At 38.5% G+C, this 18,175-nt stretch overlaps 1 protein-coding gene and 1 pseudogene across 1 annotated transcript in view; one reads left to right on the top strand and one right to left on the bottom strand.

The window, feature by feature from the left end:
- The window catches only part of DNAI4 (dynein axonemal intermediate chain 4), a 99,726-nt gene that overhangs the window by 74,843 nt on the left and 6,708 nt on the right, over positions 1–18,175 (bottom strand). The window contains 1 exon segment of the mRNA XM_005911759.2: positions 13,336–13,519. Within this exon segment, the coding sequence (XP_005911821.2) occupies positions 13,336–13,519 (184 nt within the window).
- Positions 2,719–5,495, top strand: LOC138987239 (translocon-associated protein subunit alpha-like; annotated as a pseudogene).

The following is an 18,175-nucleotide window of genomic DNA, read 5'->3' as shown; positions in this document are numbered from 1 at the left end:
ACAATTTTTCATTTAACATTTTATTAATATACATTACCCAAGTTACTACACATTTTTGGCTTATATGTTTTGGGCTAATTTTCAATTATGAAATTTAACACATACAGAAATGTAATTAAAACATAACAATATAGTTAAATAATACAAAGCAAACATTGTTATAATTGCAACTAAAGTAAAAAATTAGAACACTTAAAAGAACCTCTAGGAGACTTTGCTCCTTCTAGACAAAAACAGCTCCGCTGGTTTTTGCTCCTTCTGTGTTACTGCCTCTCCCTCCCTCCCAAGTGAATATAATTAACTTGATTTTGGCAGTTATTTTCTTTCTTTTTTTAATAGTTTTTTTAAGTATGCATTCCTAAATAACAGCATTTACTTTTAAAAACTTATATTGAAGTAATATATACATAGACTTATACACATAAATGATAGCTTAATATATTTTCATAAACAGAAGACACCCAGGTACCTACCATTCAGACTTAGAAAATTACCAGCATGTTAGAAGTTCCTTCCCTGAGTCTCCATCTCCTACACCAAAGGTAATGATTATTTTGACTCCATGGATTAGTTTGGCCTGTTTGTAAACTTTATTTTGATGAAATCAGGAAGCATGTACCCTTGGTATCTGGTTTCTTTTGTTCAAAATTATATCCACATTTGTGAGAGCCATTCATATGGTTAAGTAGAGTTGCAGATGGTTAATTTTCACTGTTGTGCAATATTCCATTGTGTCAATATATCACAATTTATTTATTGTTCACAGATTTTCGGTAGTTCCCCAATTTTTGGCTAGTACAAATGACGCCACTATTAAGATGGATGTGCATGTTTTGCTGACTATACTGTATGAATTTATGTTGGGTGTATGCCTGAGGGAGATCCCTGGGTAGGGAATTATTTTATGTTCACATATAGTAGATACTGCTAAAAGGTTTTCCTCCCAAGTGGTTCCCACCAACAAAGTATGAGAGAATTCTGGTTGCTACAGATTTTGGTTAGCACTTAGTATTTACCTAGTTTGGCAAGGCCATTTAGTTTTTAAAATTTATAATAGTCATATATTATGACTGAATTATCTGACGTCTTCTGTTCAGCAGCTCATTTTTATTTATCTCTCCATATTGTTGCATGTATAATTGTTTATAATCACCAATAATTTATTGGTGATTGGTTGTGTCTGTTGGATTAGCATATCATATTTTATTTATCCATTTTACTTTTAATTGACACGGAATTGTTTCCAGTTTTTGGCCATCATGAAAACTGTTTCAATAAATATTTATGTAAAAGCATATTGTTATACACAAGAATGCATTTCTGTAAGGGACAGATAGATGTGGAATTGAAAATCCCATGGACGGAGGAGCCTGGTGGGCTGCAGTCCATGGGGTCTCGAAGAGTCGGACACGACTGAGCAACTTCACTTTCACTTTTCACTTTCCTACATTGGAGAAGGAAATGGCAACCCACTCCAGTGTTCTTGCCTGGAGAATCCCAAGGACGGCGGAGCCTGGTGGGCTGCCGTTTATGGGGTTGCAGAGTCGGACACGACTGAAGTGACTTAGCAGCATGATTAGATAACACCAAACTCTTTTCCAAGTTGACTGTAAGCTGTTCATGATTGCCAGCATTGTGACAGTTGCTGTTATTCTATATTCTCATCAACAACTAGCATTGTCAGATTTAGAAATTTAAACTAGTATGGGTATAGGTATACAGGTATCTCATTTTGAACTTTTCATAAAGTTGAACTTCTTTTCATATGCCTATTCCCATTCTGACTCCCTTTTTCGGAGGAAAATGTCCCATACATGTCCTTTGCACACTTTTCTATTGAGTTCTGTCTCTTTAAAATTTACATTAGAGTTCATTAAACGTCCTGCAGTCATGAAGTCAAATGACGGTTGCTTCTTGGAAGGAAAGCTATGATAAACCTGCTGCTGCTGCTGCTAAGTTGCTTCAGTTGTGTCCGATTCTGTGCAACCCCATAGACGGCAGCCCACCAGGCTCTCCTGTCCCTGGGATTCTCCAGGCAAGAACACTGGAGTGGGATGACATTTCCTTTTCCAATGCATGAAAGTGAAAAGTGAAAGTGAAGTCGATCAGTCATTTCCGACTCTTAGCGACCCCATGGACTGCAGCCTTCTAGGCTCCTCCATCCATGGGATTTTCCAGGCAAGAGTACTGGAGTGGGGTGCCATTGCCCCCACTCCAGTGTAAAACACTCATTAGTGTAAAACACTAAGATCAACATTCAAAAAACTAAGATCATGGCATCTGGTCCCATCACTTCATGGCAAATAGATGGGGAAACAATGCAAATGGTGACAAATTTTATTTTCTTGGGCTCCAAAATCACTGCAGATGGTGACTGCAGCCATGAAATTGAAAGACGCTTACTCCTTAGAAGAAAAGCCATGATCAACCTAGACAGCATATTAAAAGCAGAGACGTTACTCTGCCAACAAAGATTCGTCTAGTCAAAGCTATGGTTTTTCCAGTAGTCATGTATGGATGTGAGAGTTGTATCATAAAGAAAGCTGAGCAGTGAAGAATTGATGCTTTGAACTTTGCTGTTGGAGAAAACTCTTTAGAGTCTCTTGGACAGGAAGGAGATCAAACCAGTCAACCTGAAAAGAAACCAACCCTGAATATTCATTGGAAGGACTGACACTGAAGCTGAAGCTCCAATACTTTGGCCACCTGATGAGAAGAGCTGACTCATTAGAAAAGACCCTGATGCTGGGAAAGATTGAAGGCAAAAGGAGAAGGGGATGGCAGAGGAAGATGGTTAGATAGCATCACCCATTCAATGGACATGAATATGAACAAACTCTGAGAGACAGTGAAGGACAAGGGAGCCTGGTGTGCTGCAGTCCACAGAGTCACAAAGATTCAGACATGACTTAGTGACTGAACTACAACAAAACGTCCTATGAATTTTTTCTGTTTTATGCGTTGAAAATGTCATCTTTCACTTTATGGCTTCATTTTCCTTGTTGCTGTTGTTCAGTCACTCAGTCATGTCCAGCTCTTTGCGACCGCATGGACAGCAGCACGCCAGACTTCCCTGTCCTTCACCATTTCCCAAAGTTTGCTCAAGCTCATGTCCACTGAGTTGGTGATGCCATCAAACCACCTCGTCCTCTGTTGTCCCCTTCTCCTCCTGCCTTCAGTCTTTCCCAGCATCAGGGTCTTTTCTAATGAGTCACCTCTTCACATCAGGTGGCCAAAGGATTGGAGCTTCAGCTTCAGCATCAGTCCTTTCAATGAATATTCAGGATTGATTTCCTCTAAGGTTGACTGGCTTGATCTCCTTGCAGTCTGAGGGACTCTCAAGAGTCTTCTCCAACACCACAGTTCAAAAGCATCAATTCTTTGATGCTCAGCCTTCTTTACGGTCCAACTCTCACATCCATACATGACTACTGGAAAAACCATAGCTTTGACTATACAAAACTTTGTTGGCAAAGTAATGTCTCTGCTTTTTAATATGCTACATTTTCTTTGTAGTATCTTTTAATAAAAAGTTCTTTTTCTTAGCACAGTTGAATTTATCACATTTTCCTTTTTGGTTTACATCTTAGATTTTTCATCCAGGAAAACATTCCCAATCCTTAAATTATGAAAATATTTTTGCTTTTCATGTTTAGAACTATAATACACCTGGAATTGACTTTTGTGTATACTATGAGAAAGGAAGCCAATATGTTTTTATTCCATATGAATACCCAATTGTTTCAACAAGAATTTTTTAATGTACAATAAATAATGTACATTTATTATAAAACAAGTGTTTATATGTGCTTGAGTCACTTGTAGACTTTTTGTCTATACCTTTGTTAATGTTACACTTTTTATAAAATTTGTTACCTAGGAGAGTAAGTCCTTTCACATGGTTCTTATTCAAGAGTATCTTGGGGACTTCCCTGGTGGAACAGTGGATAAGAATCCACCTGACAATGCAGGGGACACAGGTTGGATCCCTGGTCCGGGAAAATTCCTCATGCCAAGGAGCAACTGAGCCTGTGCTCTAGGGCCCACGAGCCACAACTACTGAGCCTGCATACCACAAGTACTGAAGCCTGCACGCTCTAGAGCCATCAAGCCACAACTAAGGAGCCCTTGTGCCACAACTACTAAAGCTTGCGTGCCCTAGAGCCAGCAAACTGCAACTAATGAGCCCACATGCTGCAGTTACCAATGCTCATGCACCTAGAGCCTGTGCTCTGCCGCAAGAGAAGCCACCATAAGCCCATACACCGCAACTAAAGAGTAGTCCCCACTCTCCGCCTCTAGAGAAAACCCATGCACAGCCACGAAGACACAGTGCAGCCAAAAATAAAAATTAAAAAATGAAATCTTTTAAAAAGAGTATCTTGGATTTGCGCCGGAGCGGCTGAGAGCTCTTGCGGTCGGGCTCCTGGATGCCGGAGTGGCCGCGCCATGAGGTCCCTCCGCCGCCTGCTGCTGCTTCTCCTGCTGGTGCTCCCCACCACCCTCCTGCTCCGAGGCGGCCCAGGAGGCTCATTGGCAGTGGCTCAGGATCTTACAGAAGATGAAGAAACAGTGGAAGATTCTATAATTGAAGATGAAGACGATGAAGCAGAGGTGGAAGAAGATGAACCGACAGATTTGGCTGAAGATAAAGAGGAAGATGATGTATCAGGTGAACCCGAAGCTTCACCAAGTGCAGACACAACCATCCTGTTTGTGAAAGGAGAAGATTTTCCAGCAAATAACATTGTGAAGTTCCTGGTAGGCTTTACAAACAAGGGTACAGAAGATTTTATCGTCGAGTCTCTCGACGCCTCATTCCGTTACCCTCAGGATTACCAGTTTTATATTCAGAATTTCACCGCTCTTCCTCTGAACACGGTCGTGCCGCCCCAGAGATAGGCAACCTTTGAGTACTCCTTCATCCCCACAGAGCCCATGGGCGGCCGGCCCTTCGGTCTGGTCATCAACCTGAACTACAAGGATTTGAACGGCAATGTTTTCCAAGATGCTGTCTTCAATCAAACAGTTACAATTATCGAGAGAGAAGATGGGTTAGATGGAGAAACCATATTTATGTACATGTTCCCGGCTGGTCTCGGGCAGCTGGTTGTCGTCGGCCTTCATCAGCTCCTGGAATCTAGAAAGCGCAAGAGGCCCATTCAGAAGGTAGAGATGGGAACCTCAAGTCAAAACGACGTTGACGTGAGCTGAATTCCTCAGGAAACTGAACCAGATCAATAAAGCTTCACCAAGAAGGTTGCCCAGGAAACGGGCACAGAAGAGATCAGTGGGATCTGATGAGTAAATGTTCCTTTGTGCAACAATTCGGTCTTTACTTAACCCGCCCTAATGTTTTTCGGCCTGATGGGAATTAGTGCAGAGAAGCTGTATCACCATAGAAGGCAGCTACTACTTATGTGTGGACTGAGCAATCAGTCTGTGGTGATCACATTGCTGAAAATGCACTGCATTTATTTTTCTAAAGTAACAAATTTGTTTTTTTTTAAACCATTAAAATCTATGTATGTGAAAAAAAGAGTATCTTGGTTATGCCTATGCTTTAGCAGTTTTACATAAACTTTAGTATTACCTTGATAAGTTCCTGGAAAAAATAAAATAAAAAAAAACAACTTTTGAGATTTTGACTGAAATTGCAAAGAACCTATAAATCAAAATTTGGGTAAAACTTATATACTTAGAATATGGGCTCTTATTATGCATAAACAGCTCTCTCTCCAATTGTTTGGGTCTTAATATCTCACAGCAAAATTTATAGGTTATATGTATCTTTGTTAAATTTATCCACAAGTATTTAATGCATTTTAGTACTATTATAAATGGCATCATTAAAAAATATGTAATTTTTGAAATATGTGTGGCTGGTATATACAAATATATAGTTTTTGCTTTTGATTATTTTTGTTATCCAATAATCTTGCTAAGCTCTTACTAATTTGATAATTACTAGGTGATTTAAAATTTTATATGTAGATAATTGTGTCATCTACAAATATTCAAAGTTCTGTTTCTTCCTTTTCCAAATCTTATACTTTACATTTCTTTTTCTTATCATACTGAAATGCCTAAGACTTCCAAGAATGTTGGATAGAAACGGTTCCTTCTTAGAAATGCTTTACCATTAAATATGATCATTGCTATAGGATTTTATAAATAACAGTAAGGAAATGTCTTGTGATTTCATTTCAGAAGAATCTTTTAAATCTAGAATAAAATTTTTATCTTATCAAATACTGTATTGAGATGATCGTACGCTTTTTTTCCTTTAAGCTATGAATGTGGTGAATTACACTGATGGATTTTTAAATGTTAAACCAATATTAATTCCTTGATATAAACTCAACTTTCTTACAATGTTTTGTCTCTATTGTTATTGAATTTTAATATTTTACTGAGGATTTCTCCATCTATGTTTCCAAGTGAGATTGACTTGTAAAGTTTATTTCTCATACTGTTGTAGTCAGATTTTGATATCAGGATAAGTCTAGCCTCATAAAATGTTTTACGGTATACCCACTTTTCTTGTTCTGTTTTTGTCCTTATGTGTTTGGCATGTATCACTAGTGAAACCATATGGGCCTGGAATTATCTTTGACAAAAGATTTTTAAATTACTCATTTCTTTAATAAAAGCTTCCAATTTTCATTTTTATTTTTCTCTTTTTAAAATGTTAATTTTTCCATTTTATATCAATTTTCAAATCTTTCAAAATTTAAAATTGGCATAAAGTTACATACAATCTGCAAGGATTATCTTTTTAAATAGCTTTGAAAGTGTACATGTCAGTGGTTTTTAGCGTATTCACAGATATGAGCAACCATCACCACAGTTAACTTTAGAACTACCTCAAGAAGAAACTCTGTATCCTTTGATTCTGACTCCCTAACACTTGTCTCTCCCAGTCCTTGTTATTGTTATTCAGTGGACAAGTCATATCTGACTCTTCAGACTGTGGACTGTAGCATGCCAGGCTCTTCTGTCCTCTTCTATCTCCCAGAATTTACTCAAATTCATGTCCATTGAGTCAGTGATGCTATCTAATCATCTGATCCTCTGCCGCCCCATTCTTTTGCCTTCAGTCTTTCAGTCCAATCTCCCAGTCTTAGGCAACAACTAATGTATTTCATGTCTTTACAGATTTCTCCATTCTGGACTTTTATGCGAGTGGAATCACAAAGAGTGTGGTATTTTGTAACTGGCTTGTTTCATTTAGTATAATGGTTTCAAGATTCACCCACAATGCTGCATGCATCAGTAGTTCGTTCCCTTTTGTGGTTGAAAAACGTTCTACTGTATGAATATATCACATTCTGCTTAGTTATTTGCCCACTGTTGGATATTTGGGTTGTTTCCACTTGCTGACTATTATGAATAGTCAGGGTTTGAAGTTTCAGGGTTTGAAATATATCTTAATTTCTCTTGGGTGTATATATATCTAGAGGTAGAAGTGCCAGGTCATTTGGTAAGAGTATGTTTAAACTTCTGCTGCTGAGTCATTTCAGTCGTGTCCAATTCTGTGCGACCCCATAGACGGCAGCCCGCCAGGCTCCCCCGTCCCTGGGATTCTCCAGGCAAGAACACTGGAGTGGGTTGCCATTTCCTTCTCCAATGCATGAAAATGAAAAGTCAAAGTGAAGTTGCTCAGTCGTGTCCGACCCTCAGCAACCCCATGGACTGCAGCCTACCAGGCTCCTCCGTCCATGGGATTTTCCAGGCAAGAGTACTGGAGTGGGGTGCCATTAAACTTCTGAGTTACTACCAAACCATTTTCCAAAGTGTCAGGACTATTTTATATTCCTATCAGTAGGGTTCTGGTTTCTTGATATCCTTGCCAACAGTTGTCATCAGACTTTTTGATTCTAGCCATCCTAATGAGTATAAAGTAAAGATCTCACTGGTTTTGATCTGCATTTCTCTGATGACTAATAATGTCATGCATCTTCCCATGTGCTTTTTGACCATTTATATATTTGACTCATTTCTTTGGAGAAATGAGTATTCAAATTCCTTGACCAATTTTTAATTGGGTTATTTGTCTATTATTTTTAGTTGTAATTCTTTATATATTTCATATACAAATCCCTTAACAGATAGATCATTTGCAAATATTTTCTCCCGTTCTGTGGGTTGACTTTTTACTTTCTTGATTATGTTCTTCAAAACACAAATATTTTTAATTTTGGTAAAGTCCAATCATCTGCTTTTTTTTCTTTTGTGGTTCACATTTTTGGTGTCATATCTGAGAATCCTTTTCAAAGTCCAAGGCCATGAAGATTTACCACTTCTAAGTTTTTTAGTTTTAGCTTTATATATATGTCTTTGATTCATATTGAATTAATTTTGATATGGTATGAGGTAAGGGTCCAACTTCATTCTTTTGAATGTGGCTATCCAGTCATCCCTACACTATTTATTGAAGACCCTCTTAAAACAGTCATCAAACCCTTATCAAAAATCAGTTGACCATTGATGTAACAGGTTTATTTCTAGACTCAATTCTATTCATTGATCTGTATGTCTATCCTTGTGCCAATCAATACCACACTATCTTGATTTCTGTTGATTTGTAGTAAATTTTGAAAATGGGAAGTGATAATCTGCTTACTTTATTCTTATTCTTTAGGAGTATTTTATCTATTCTGGGTTTCTTGAAATTCCATATGAATTATAGAATCAATTGTCAATTTGTACAAAGAAGTCTGCTGGGATTTCTAATAAGGATTGTATTGAATCTACAGATCAAATTGGGGAGTACCGCCATTTTACCGATGGTAAGTTTTTCCACTCATAAATTTTGGACGCACTCCCATTTATTCAGATCATTGTTAATTTCATTCAGTAATGTTTTACAGTTTTTGGAGCTGAAGATGTCACTGCTATTATTAAATTTATTTGTAAGTACTTTACTGTTTTGGATGTGACTGTGAAATTGTTTCCTTAATTTTGAAATTATTCCAAATGTAAAAACTATAATTTATTTGTATATTGATCATGTATCCTGCATCTAGCAGAACTCATTGGTTAATTTTAATTGTTTGTTTGGCCATGCTGCAGCTTATAGAATTCTAGTTCCTTAACCAGGGATTGAACCTGGGCCACCACAGTGAGAGGACCAAGTTTGAACCATTAGACTGCCAGGGAGTTCCCTAGTTTTAATACTTTTTGGTGGGTTTCTTAGGAGTTTATGTACATAACATTATGTCATCTGCAAACAGAGATTTACCTTTTCCTTTCCAAACTGGTTGCCTTTTTTTTCTGCCTAATTGCTATTTTTAGACCCTCCAGTACAAAACTGAATAGAAGCAGCAAGAAAATTTTGTCTTGTTCCTGACATCAAAGGGAAAGCATCCAGTTGCCTGCTAAGTTGATGCTAGTGGGTTTTTCATAAATGTCCCTTATCAAGTTGAATCCCCTCTATTATTATTTTAAGCATTTTTATCATGAAAAGATGTTGGATTTTGCAAAGTGCTTTTTCTAAATCTATTGAGATGATCATCACTTTTTATTCTACTGATATGAGATACAGCAAATTACACTGATATTAAGATATTAAAGTACTTTGCATCCCTGGGATAAACCCTTGGTAACTGTTATGGGCTGAATTGTCTCTCCCTACCAAAAAATTCATATGTTGAAGCCCTAACTCCCAGACCTCTCAATGTGACTGAATTTAGTGATAGGGCCATTAAAGAGATAATTAAAATGAGGTAATCCAATCTGACTAGTGTTTCTAAGGAAGGGCAGATTAGAACATTGTTTAAGCCATCCAGTTTGTGATATTATCTAATGGCAGTCTTATGAAACTAATGCACTCAAGGCATAAAATTCTTTTTATGTGTTACTAGATTACTAGTAACTGTAGGTTTTTCAGAATGCTTCTAAGGAAATTCTTTCTTTTTCAAGTTAGTTGAAATGGTTTTTTATTAATTTTTTATCATTAATGGATATTGAATTTTTCAAATTCTTTTTATCTGTTGTGATAATCACATTTTTTTCAGTCTACTGATAAGACAAATAGTACTGACTTTTGAATATTAGAACAACCTTGCATGTATTATCTCCGCTTGGTCATGATGCATTATACCTTTTACATAGTGCTGTTGATACTATATAACATGTATGTAATATATAATGTATATGTAATATGTATATAATTATTATGGACTGAATGTTTTTGTATCCACCAGATTCATATGCTGGAACTCTGATCCCAGTGTGATGGTATTGGGAGGTGGAACCTTTCGAAGGTAATTAGGTCATGAAGGTAGCACCCTCACAAATGAGATTAGTGCCTTTACAAAAAAAAACTAGAGAGCTAGCTAAATCTCTTTCCACCATGTTAGGATACAAAGAAAGTTGGTAGTCTGCAACCTGGAAGAAAGTCATCACCAGTACCCGACCATTTGCCACCATAATCTTAGACTTCCAGTCTCCAGAACAATAAGAAATAAGTTTATAAGCCACCCAATCTACAGTGTTGGGGGCCAGAGTGAGGTACTCCACCCATGGCAAAGGTCATGAGGAAGGAGGCTCGACATACGCAAAGGCGGGACCGAGCCTCAGGAGTCCCCCTGGAACTCCTCGAGCATCTACCCCCATAACCAGAGCCTGCCTACTTTTCTACTTTGTGCTCTCACCTACACCTCTGACTTTACGGGGGGCTGTCCCCCACCACCTCTTTCGGAGAAGGAGTTAACTTAGAGCTCCAGTTAATAAAAACTTCTGGGCGTGACAAGAGTGTTTTAACCTACAAACTCCTCTGAAGGTTCTCTAGCCTGCCTGACAGGCTTGTCCGGCCACATGTGATCGCTCACAGCCTCCCAACCGTGAGAGGCACGAGATGCTTTAAACCTTCTAAAAACAGGTTCCTTAGAAAAGTTAGAAAACTATTAGTATAAGTATAATGGGCTGATTAGAAATTGTATTGGTGAAGGGTTTTTCATTTGTTGAGCCAATGTTTGTTGCTAAGTCTCCACATCCCCTGCCCTTACACACATTAATGAATATATAGAAGAAATAAGTATTAACCTTTGATATTAATCACGTTAGACCTTAGGCTAAGTAAATTCTTTCCTTAACTGAAACCCACTACACCCTCACCCTATAGGAATGTAACTTTATTTGGGTGGCGTCTGTTTTAAGAATAATCACCCCTGGAGAAATAAGTGTCCTGGTTGACTGACCGCTGTCACAAGGAGAGGGTCATAATTTGTTAGCAGGCCCCCTGGCCAGAAGATGATGTAACACCCCTAAGACCTCTGTATACATTTGTATGAAGCACCTGACTTTGATAAAAGTCAGGACTGCTGTCCCCACGTGACTTTTGTATAACATCTCAGTGTATAAAAACAGACTCTGGAAAATAAAGAATTGGGATCAGTTCCTCAAAAGACTGGTCTCCCCATGTCTCTCTCTCTCTCACTCTGGCTGAGTCTCCATCTGGAGCGCGGAACCCGCCATGCTTACTTATTATGCCTGGGCTTCTAAGATCCGACCGGGGAGGCCTCAGTGTCTCCTCTCATTCGGGAGAACGGAAGGACGCCTGCGGCCTACGTAAGTGGTGCAAGCTTCTTGTCTTGAAGTTTTATTGGTCTCCCGCGTAAACCAAGCTACTCAGCCTCTTTTCTCCACTGAATTTTCCTACTGAGCTATCCTCATTCTATTACTCTTTATATCTTTGATGAATATTTAAATAGTCGCCTAAGCCGTCTCCCCTTCGAATACCCTGGATCAGCCGGGGCTGGACCCCGGCACTACAGTATTTTACTATAGCAGCATGAGCTGACTAATTCTTAAGGTCATGAGTAGACTCTCTTTATTCCACTCTAATAACAATGATAGGAGCCAACTGCCAATATTATACTGTAAGATTTGTTAGTTATATGGTAAAGACTCTAACAAAATCAATATATCAATATAGGTATACCTCATTTCAGTGGTAAAGACTTCACCTACAATATTGGAGCCATAGGAGTTCGACCCCTGGGTTGGGAAGATCCCCTGGGAGAGGGCACAGCAACCCACTCCAATATTCTTGCCTGAAGAATCCCATGGAAGAGGAGCCTGGCAGGCTACAGTCCATGGAGTCACAGAGTTGGACACGACTGAAGCGATTTAGCACAACACAGCATACCTCATTTTATTGCACTTCACTTTATTGCACTTCAATATTGCGGCTTTTGTAAAGTAAATTGAAGGCTTGTGACAACCTTGCATCCAGCAAGACTACTGATACCATTTTTCAAAAGCATCTGCTCATTTTGAGTCTCTGTGTCACATTTTGGTAATTCTCACAATATTTTAAATATTTTCATTATTATTGTATTTGTTATGGTAATCTGTGGCCAGTGCTCTTTGACGTTATTATGATTCATTGAAGGCTGAGAGGATGGTTGGCATCAGTTCAGTTCAGTTGCTTAGTTGTGTCCAACTCTTTTCAACCCCATGAACCGCAGCACACCAGGCCTCCTTGTCCATCACCAACTCCCGGAGTCCACCCAAACCCATGTCCATTGAGCCGGTGATGCCATCCAACCTTCTCATCCTCTGTCGTCCCCTTCTTCTCCTGCTCTCAGTCTTTCCCAGCATCAGGGTCTTTTCAAATGAGTCAGCTCTTCGCATCATGTGGCCAAAGTATTGGAGTTTCAGCTTCAACATCAGTCCTTCCAATGAACACCCAGGACTGATCTCCTTTAGGATGGACTGATTGGATCTCCTTGCAGTCCAAGGGACTCTCAAGAGTCTTCTCCAACAAGCATTAAAGATTTTTTAAATTATCTATATTGGAATTTTTAGACATAATTCTATTGCACACTCTATTTAGACTACAGTATAACACAAACATAATTTTTATATGCACTGGGAAGCCAAAAGCTATACAAGACCCACTTTATTGTGACATTTGTATTATTCCAACTGAACCCATAATATCTCTGAGGTATGCCTGTACTGTATTAGAAGTTATTATTTCAAAGCAGCATACTTCCCTGGTGATCCAGTGGTTAAGACGCTGCCTTTCAATGCAGGGGGCACGGGCTCAGTCCCTGGTTGGGGAGCTAAGATCCCACATGCCCTGTGGTGCAGAGCAAATGGTGCTAGAAAACTTGAATACCTCTATGCAAAAACAGCAACAACAGCTGACCATACCTTGTACCATATACAAAGATTAAGTCAAAATGGATCACAGACCTAAGTGTAAAACCTAAAAAGAATTTTGGAAAAAAAAAAAAACAGCATACTTTCTACCTCTTACATTTGAATCAATTTATTACCAGCATCATTTTCAAACAAACTTGGAATTCTAAAGAATATTACCTGTGTGACTGTCTTTGCGGAGGAAATAGTCATTTTTTCCATTTGTTTTGCTTCAGGTAGAATCATCATGTTTTTTGACATAGCCATTCTGCTTTGGTTTGCACCAGCATATCCTCCTTTCATTAGCGCTCCTTTTCCTGGACCAACAAAACTAATAGACTTCCTTGGCCCTAAGCCAACGTTTCTATGTCAGGAAAAGAAAATATAACACAGAAGATCCAGGATTGAAGAAATATTAGCCAACAGATAAAAAAAAAAAAAAAAGCAACTTTCACTTAGAAACATGGAAACAATCTGATCATATAAACAAGAAAAAAAATAGTAGCCACTTGAGACCTCATTATATGTAAGCATAGTTCTAGAATGTTTACAAGCACTGTGTCATTTTTTCCTCACAATAATTCTAAGAGGTTGCTATAACATTATTTTATTTAAACCATAAAGGCTTAGAGGGAAGCATTCCTACTAGAGTTGAAATTTGAAAACCAGTCAGATCAAAAGTCTACACTTATTTCTCTGGGTCTGCTTCCTTATCTGTAAGATGGGGGTAGTAATAGTATCTTATACATTACTGGCTTCCCAGGTGGCTCAGTGATAAAGAATTCACCTGCCAATGCAGGAGACATGGGTTCAATCCCTGGGTCAGAAAGATCCCCTGGAGGAGGAAATGGCAACCCACTCCAGTAGTCTTGCCAGGACAATCCCATGGACAGAGGAACCTGGTGGGCTACAGTCCAAGGGGTTGCAAAGAGTCAGACATGAGTGAGCAACTGAACACACACACACAGGTTATTATGAGGATTAAATGTATTCATTTCTATATTATGGTTAGGAAATGCCTGACACATAGTAATCATAAATAGGTGTAGACTGCAGTTATGTAGGCAGACTGAAGCATGAGTAATAAAACCTGGGAAAGAATATCATGTTCCTGCCTGAACAATTACATAATAGATTTTAATAAGAAGAGAAAATATAATAAAAATATTTGCATCCAGGAGAAGAAGTATGATTTCACTTTTGGATCAATTCTCGAAATTCCTTAAGACAAAAATCTAGTCATTCTTTCATTCTAGTACTCTAATTGTGCTGCAGACTTCTTTAAAATAAGAACGATTGCCCCTTAAATGATAAAAAGGCAGTGTGTTTCCAAAGAAAACATTTCAAACAATACTTTTACTTTCCAAATCATAACAAGATCAGACAAGAATACAATACTTGAAAATGACCACAATCTGCTTTTCACATTTTATTTTTCCTCATAGCATTTATTCCTACTGACACTTTGTATGTTGTCGTATACTCCTCTCCTAGAATGTAAGCGTCTTTGGAGCAAGAACTTCGTCTTGTTCATTGCTGTATCACTAGTACACAAGACAGTGCCTAGTATATTGTGGGCACTGTTGTTTAGTTGCTAAGTCTTGTTCGACTCTTTTAGCATCCCCATGAACTGTAGCCTGTCAGGCTCCTCTGTCCATGGGATTTTTCCAGGCAAGAATACTCGAGTGGGTTGCCATTTCCTCCTCCAGGGAATCTTCCTGACCCAGGGATTAAACCCTCATCTCCTATGTCTTCTGCATTGGCAGACAGGTTCTCACCACTAGTACCACCTGGGAAGCCCTTAACTTGATGTGTGCGGCTTGCTCAGTCGCACATCAATTCCTCTGCCAGTGGCAAATCCCAGTGCTTTTCCATGTGGTCCCCTCCTCTTGGTATCGATAAGTGATAAACCATTTTTTTAATGGCAATGATATCCTGATCTGTTGTCCTTACTGAAATTTTCTATTAATACACTGCATTTAACTCAGCCTGTGTGGGTAAGTGAAGCTAGAGAAAAAACATCTAACCATGATGCCAGGTCTCATTTTAAATTACAGATTGTTAAAGTGGGTCCTTAATGTGACAGCAACCACACTGCATTACCTTGGTTAATTTTTACTACCCCTTCTAAAGTCATCATTTCACACTTCTTGAATATCAACATTTCCTCTCCTGTGTTTACCTTCCGCTAACTAAATGAGAAAGCTGAAGCAATCAGGTAACTTTCAAATACTCCCACTGTTACATCTGTGCACTTGCCTCTCTCTGTGTGTCTATATTCCCTATTTCTCCCATTACTCTGAATGAGTTATCCATGATTCTTGCTTAGGTCAATTCCTCTACATGTGTTCTAGATTCCATTCCTTTTTGCCTATTTACGGACATTGCTCTAGTCATTCTCTCATGCATCATAAGCTTCTCTCTACTGGATGACTTCCTGGTGACTCAGAAGGTAAAGCGTCTGTCTACAATGCGAGAGACCTGGGTTCGATCCCTGGGTTGGGAAGATTCCCTGGAGAAGGAAATGGCAACCCACTCCAGTACTCTTGCCTTGAAAATCCCATGGACGGAGGAGCTTGGTGCAGGCTACTGTCCATGAGGTTGCAAAGAGTTGGGCACGACTGAGCGACTTCAAACCTAATTCTCTTGCAGTCCTCCCCGTTTTTGTCAAAGGTAATGTTTTCCTTCCAGTTGTTCAGGTGAAAAAAACTTCAAAATGTATCCTGAATCTAATCATTGGTCATCACTCTTTGTTGCCACTATCATGATCCAAACACTATCCTCTCTCTTGAATTACTGCAGAAGCCTTCTAATTGATCTTCTCACTTAATCTAAATTCCCTTAAGTCTATTCTTCACATGATAACCAGAGTGATCCTTAAAAACACAAGTTAGATCATATCACTACTGTTTCCCATCTCATTCAGAGTAAAAACCTAAAATCTTACTATAACCTAAAAAGTCCTACATGCATCTAGATTGAGCTCTGACCTCATGATCAATGCTTTCTTCCTTGTTTACTCTGCTTCAGTCAGTGTCATCCTTGATATTTTTCACACATGCCAGGCCTTTGCAGTTGCTATTTCCTCTGCCTGAAATGTTCTTCCCACACATGTACATGTTTAGCATCCTTTCTGTCTCCAGGTCTTAAAGCCACATTCTTAATGTGGACTTCTTCAGCTCCCCTATCTAAAATGTCAAATACCCCTCAAATACGTCATATCCCCTTGCTTAATTTTTCTCCTTAGTACTTCTAACGTATTTTTACTTATCTAATTTATGAATTAGATGTTCCCCACCTAACCCTCCAGCCCTGAGAATCTAAGTTCCACAAGTTTAGGGACTTTGTGCTCTTTTGTTGCCTGCTGTATCCCTGCTGCTGCTGCTGCTGCTGCAAAGTCACTTCAGTTGTGTCCGACTCTGTAAGACCCCATAGACAGAAGCATACCAGGCTCCCCCGTCCCTGGGATTAGTGCCTACAATAGTACCCAATACACAGTAGCTGTATAATAAAAAAATTGCTGAATGAATTCCCAAATCATTATATCCAATTCAAAACATTCTCTCAATCTTCATATTCAAATGCTTACCAGTCTAATTGGATAGCTCCAGCTAAATGTCTTCTAGACATCTCAAGCTAAATAAATACATAATGAAATCATATCACATTTACTCATAAACCAGCCCTTCCTCTTTTATTCCCTACAGGGACCAAATAGAAACAAATTAGCAATGATGTTGCTTATACCAATTAGGTAGTTACTGTGATCTAATGAGAATCCTCAGTAAACTCTCCCAAATTTTCAGACTGTAAGTTTTATGGGAAGGAGCCATATTTTATGTCTACCACAAAGCCCCAACTCTTAGTACTCTGCCTGATACAGTGGGAAATTTGACACAGAAAATACCAGTAAATTTAAAAAATTGAAATAAATACTTGTAGTCAACTATGTTAGAAATGTATGGTACATATCTATCCTAGCTGTGTTAGAAAACAGATACTTTTAATACAGGCAAATTAGTGGGCAATGAACAGGATGACATTCAGGAGATATTCACTTTGAAAGTTTTGCCTCAAAAATTAGTCATGATACAAGAGGTATGTAGCTGTAGGTTCCTGAGTTTCTGAAGCAGAGACATAATCTATTTTGTTCACCCCTATGTCTTCAGTGTCTACAGCAGTAACCGGAAAATATAACGCATTCTATATAATTGGTATCTATATAATGAACACCTGATGATCACTTCTATGAAAAAAGAGATTAATGACATTAAAGCATGCAACACATACATAAATCTCACAATGAAATAACTGCAGGAGGAAAGGAGGAGTGGCTTAAGAAAAAGTGTCTTTATTAGTCTCTTTTTATTTTAATGAGATGAAGGTAGAAATTTCAATCTAAACCAAATCAATTTCTTTCATTTATCCAACTGTTATTTATAAAATTACTGTGCATAAGGCTACATGCTGGCAGGGATACAATATGAATCAGATATGGGCCCTAAGGAGTTGACAGTCTTAATAAGAGAAAAAACATATATATGATTACAATGCAAGTACAAAATTGTATTTGCCTCAAAAGACTTACACTTAAGATATAACGAAAGTTGCGGTAAAGATTACTTTGGGTGAGAGGAGTAAGCAGAGAAATCATGAAAGTGGCATTTGAGTCAGGCCTGAATGCAGGTCAAATTCAAAAGAAGTGTGTGTGGTGTGTATGTATGTGTGTTTGTGTCTAATGCAGCTGCAGGTGAGGAGGGATGAGGGTATTGGAGCAGGACAGGAAATACACCCTGAGCAAAGCTCACTGTGAACAATAAAAGTAGAAAAGCAGGTGGTATATACAGAGAATCTTATATGATTTGGTTAGATGCATGAAGGAAAATAAGCTTTGAAGAAATAAAATGACCACGCTAAGTCTTTGAAATTTACTGAGCAAGCAAGAGAGTGCCTTTGAGAGAGAAGAGTAAGCTACTCAAAACTATATTTCAGAGAAATTCAGCTATATACAGAACACACT

The sequence above is a fragment of the Bos mutus genome, chromosome 3 (genome assembly GCF_027580195.1).
Source record: "Bos mutus isolate GX-2022 chromosome 3, NWIPB_WYAK_1.1, whole genome shotgun sequence".
Lineage (NCBI taxonomy): Eukaryota > Metazoa > Chordata > Mammalia > Artiodactyla > Bovidae > Bos > Bos mutus.
This window is presented reverse-complemented; position numbering and strand designations above follow the sequence as displayed.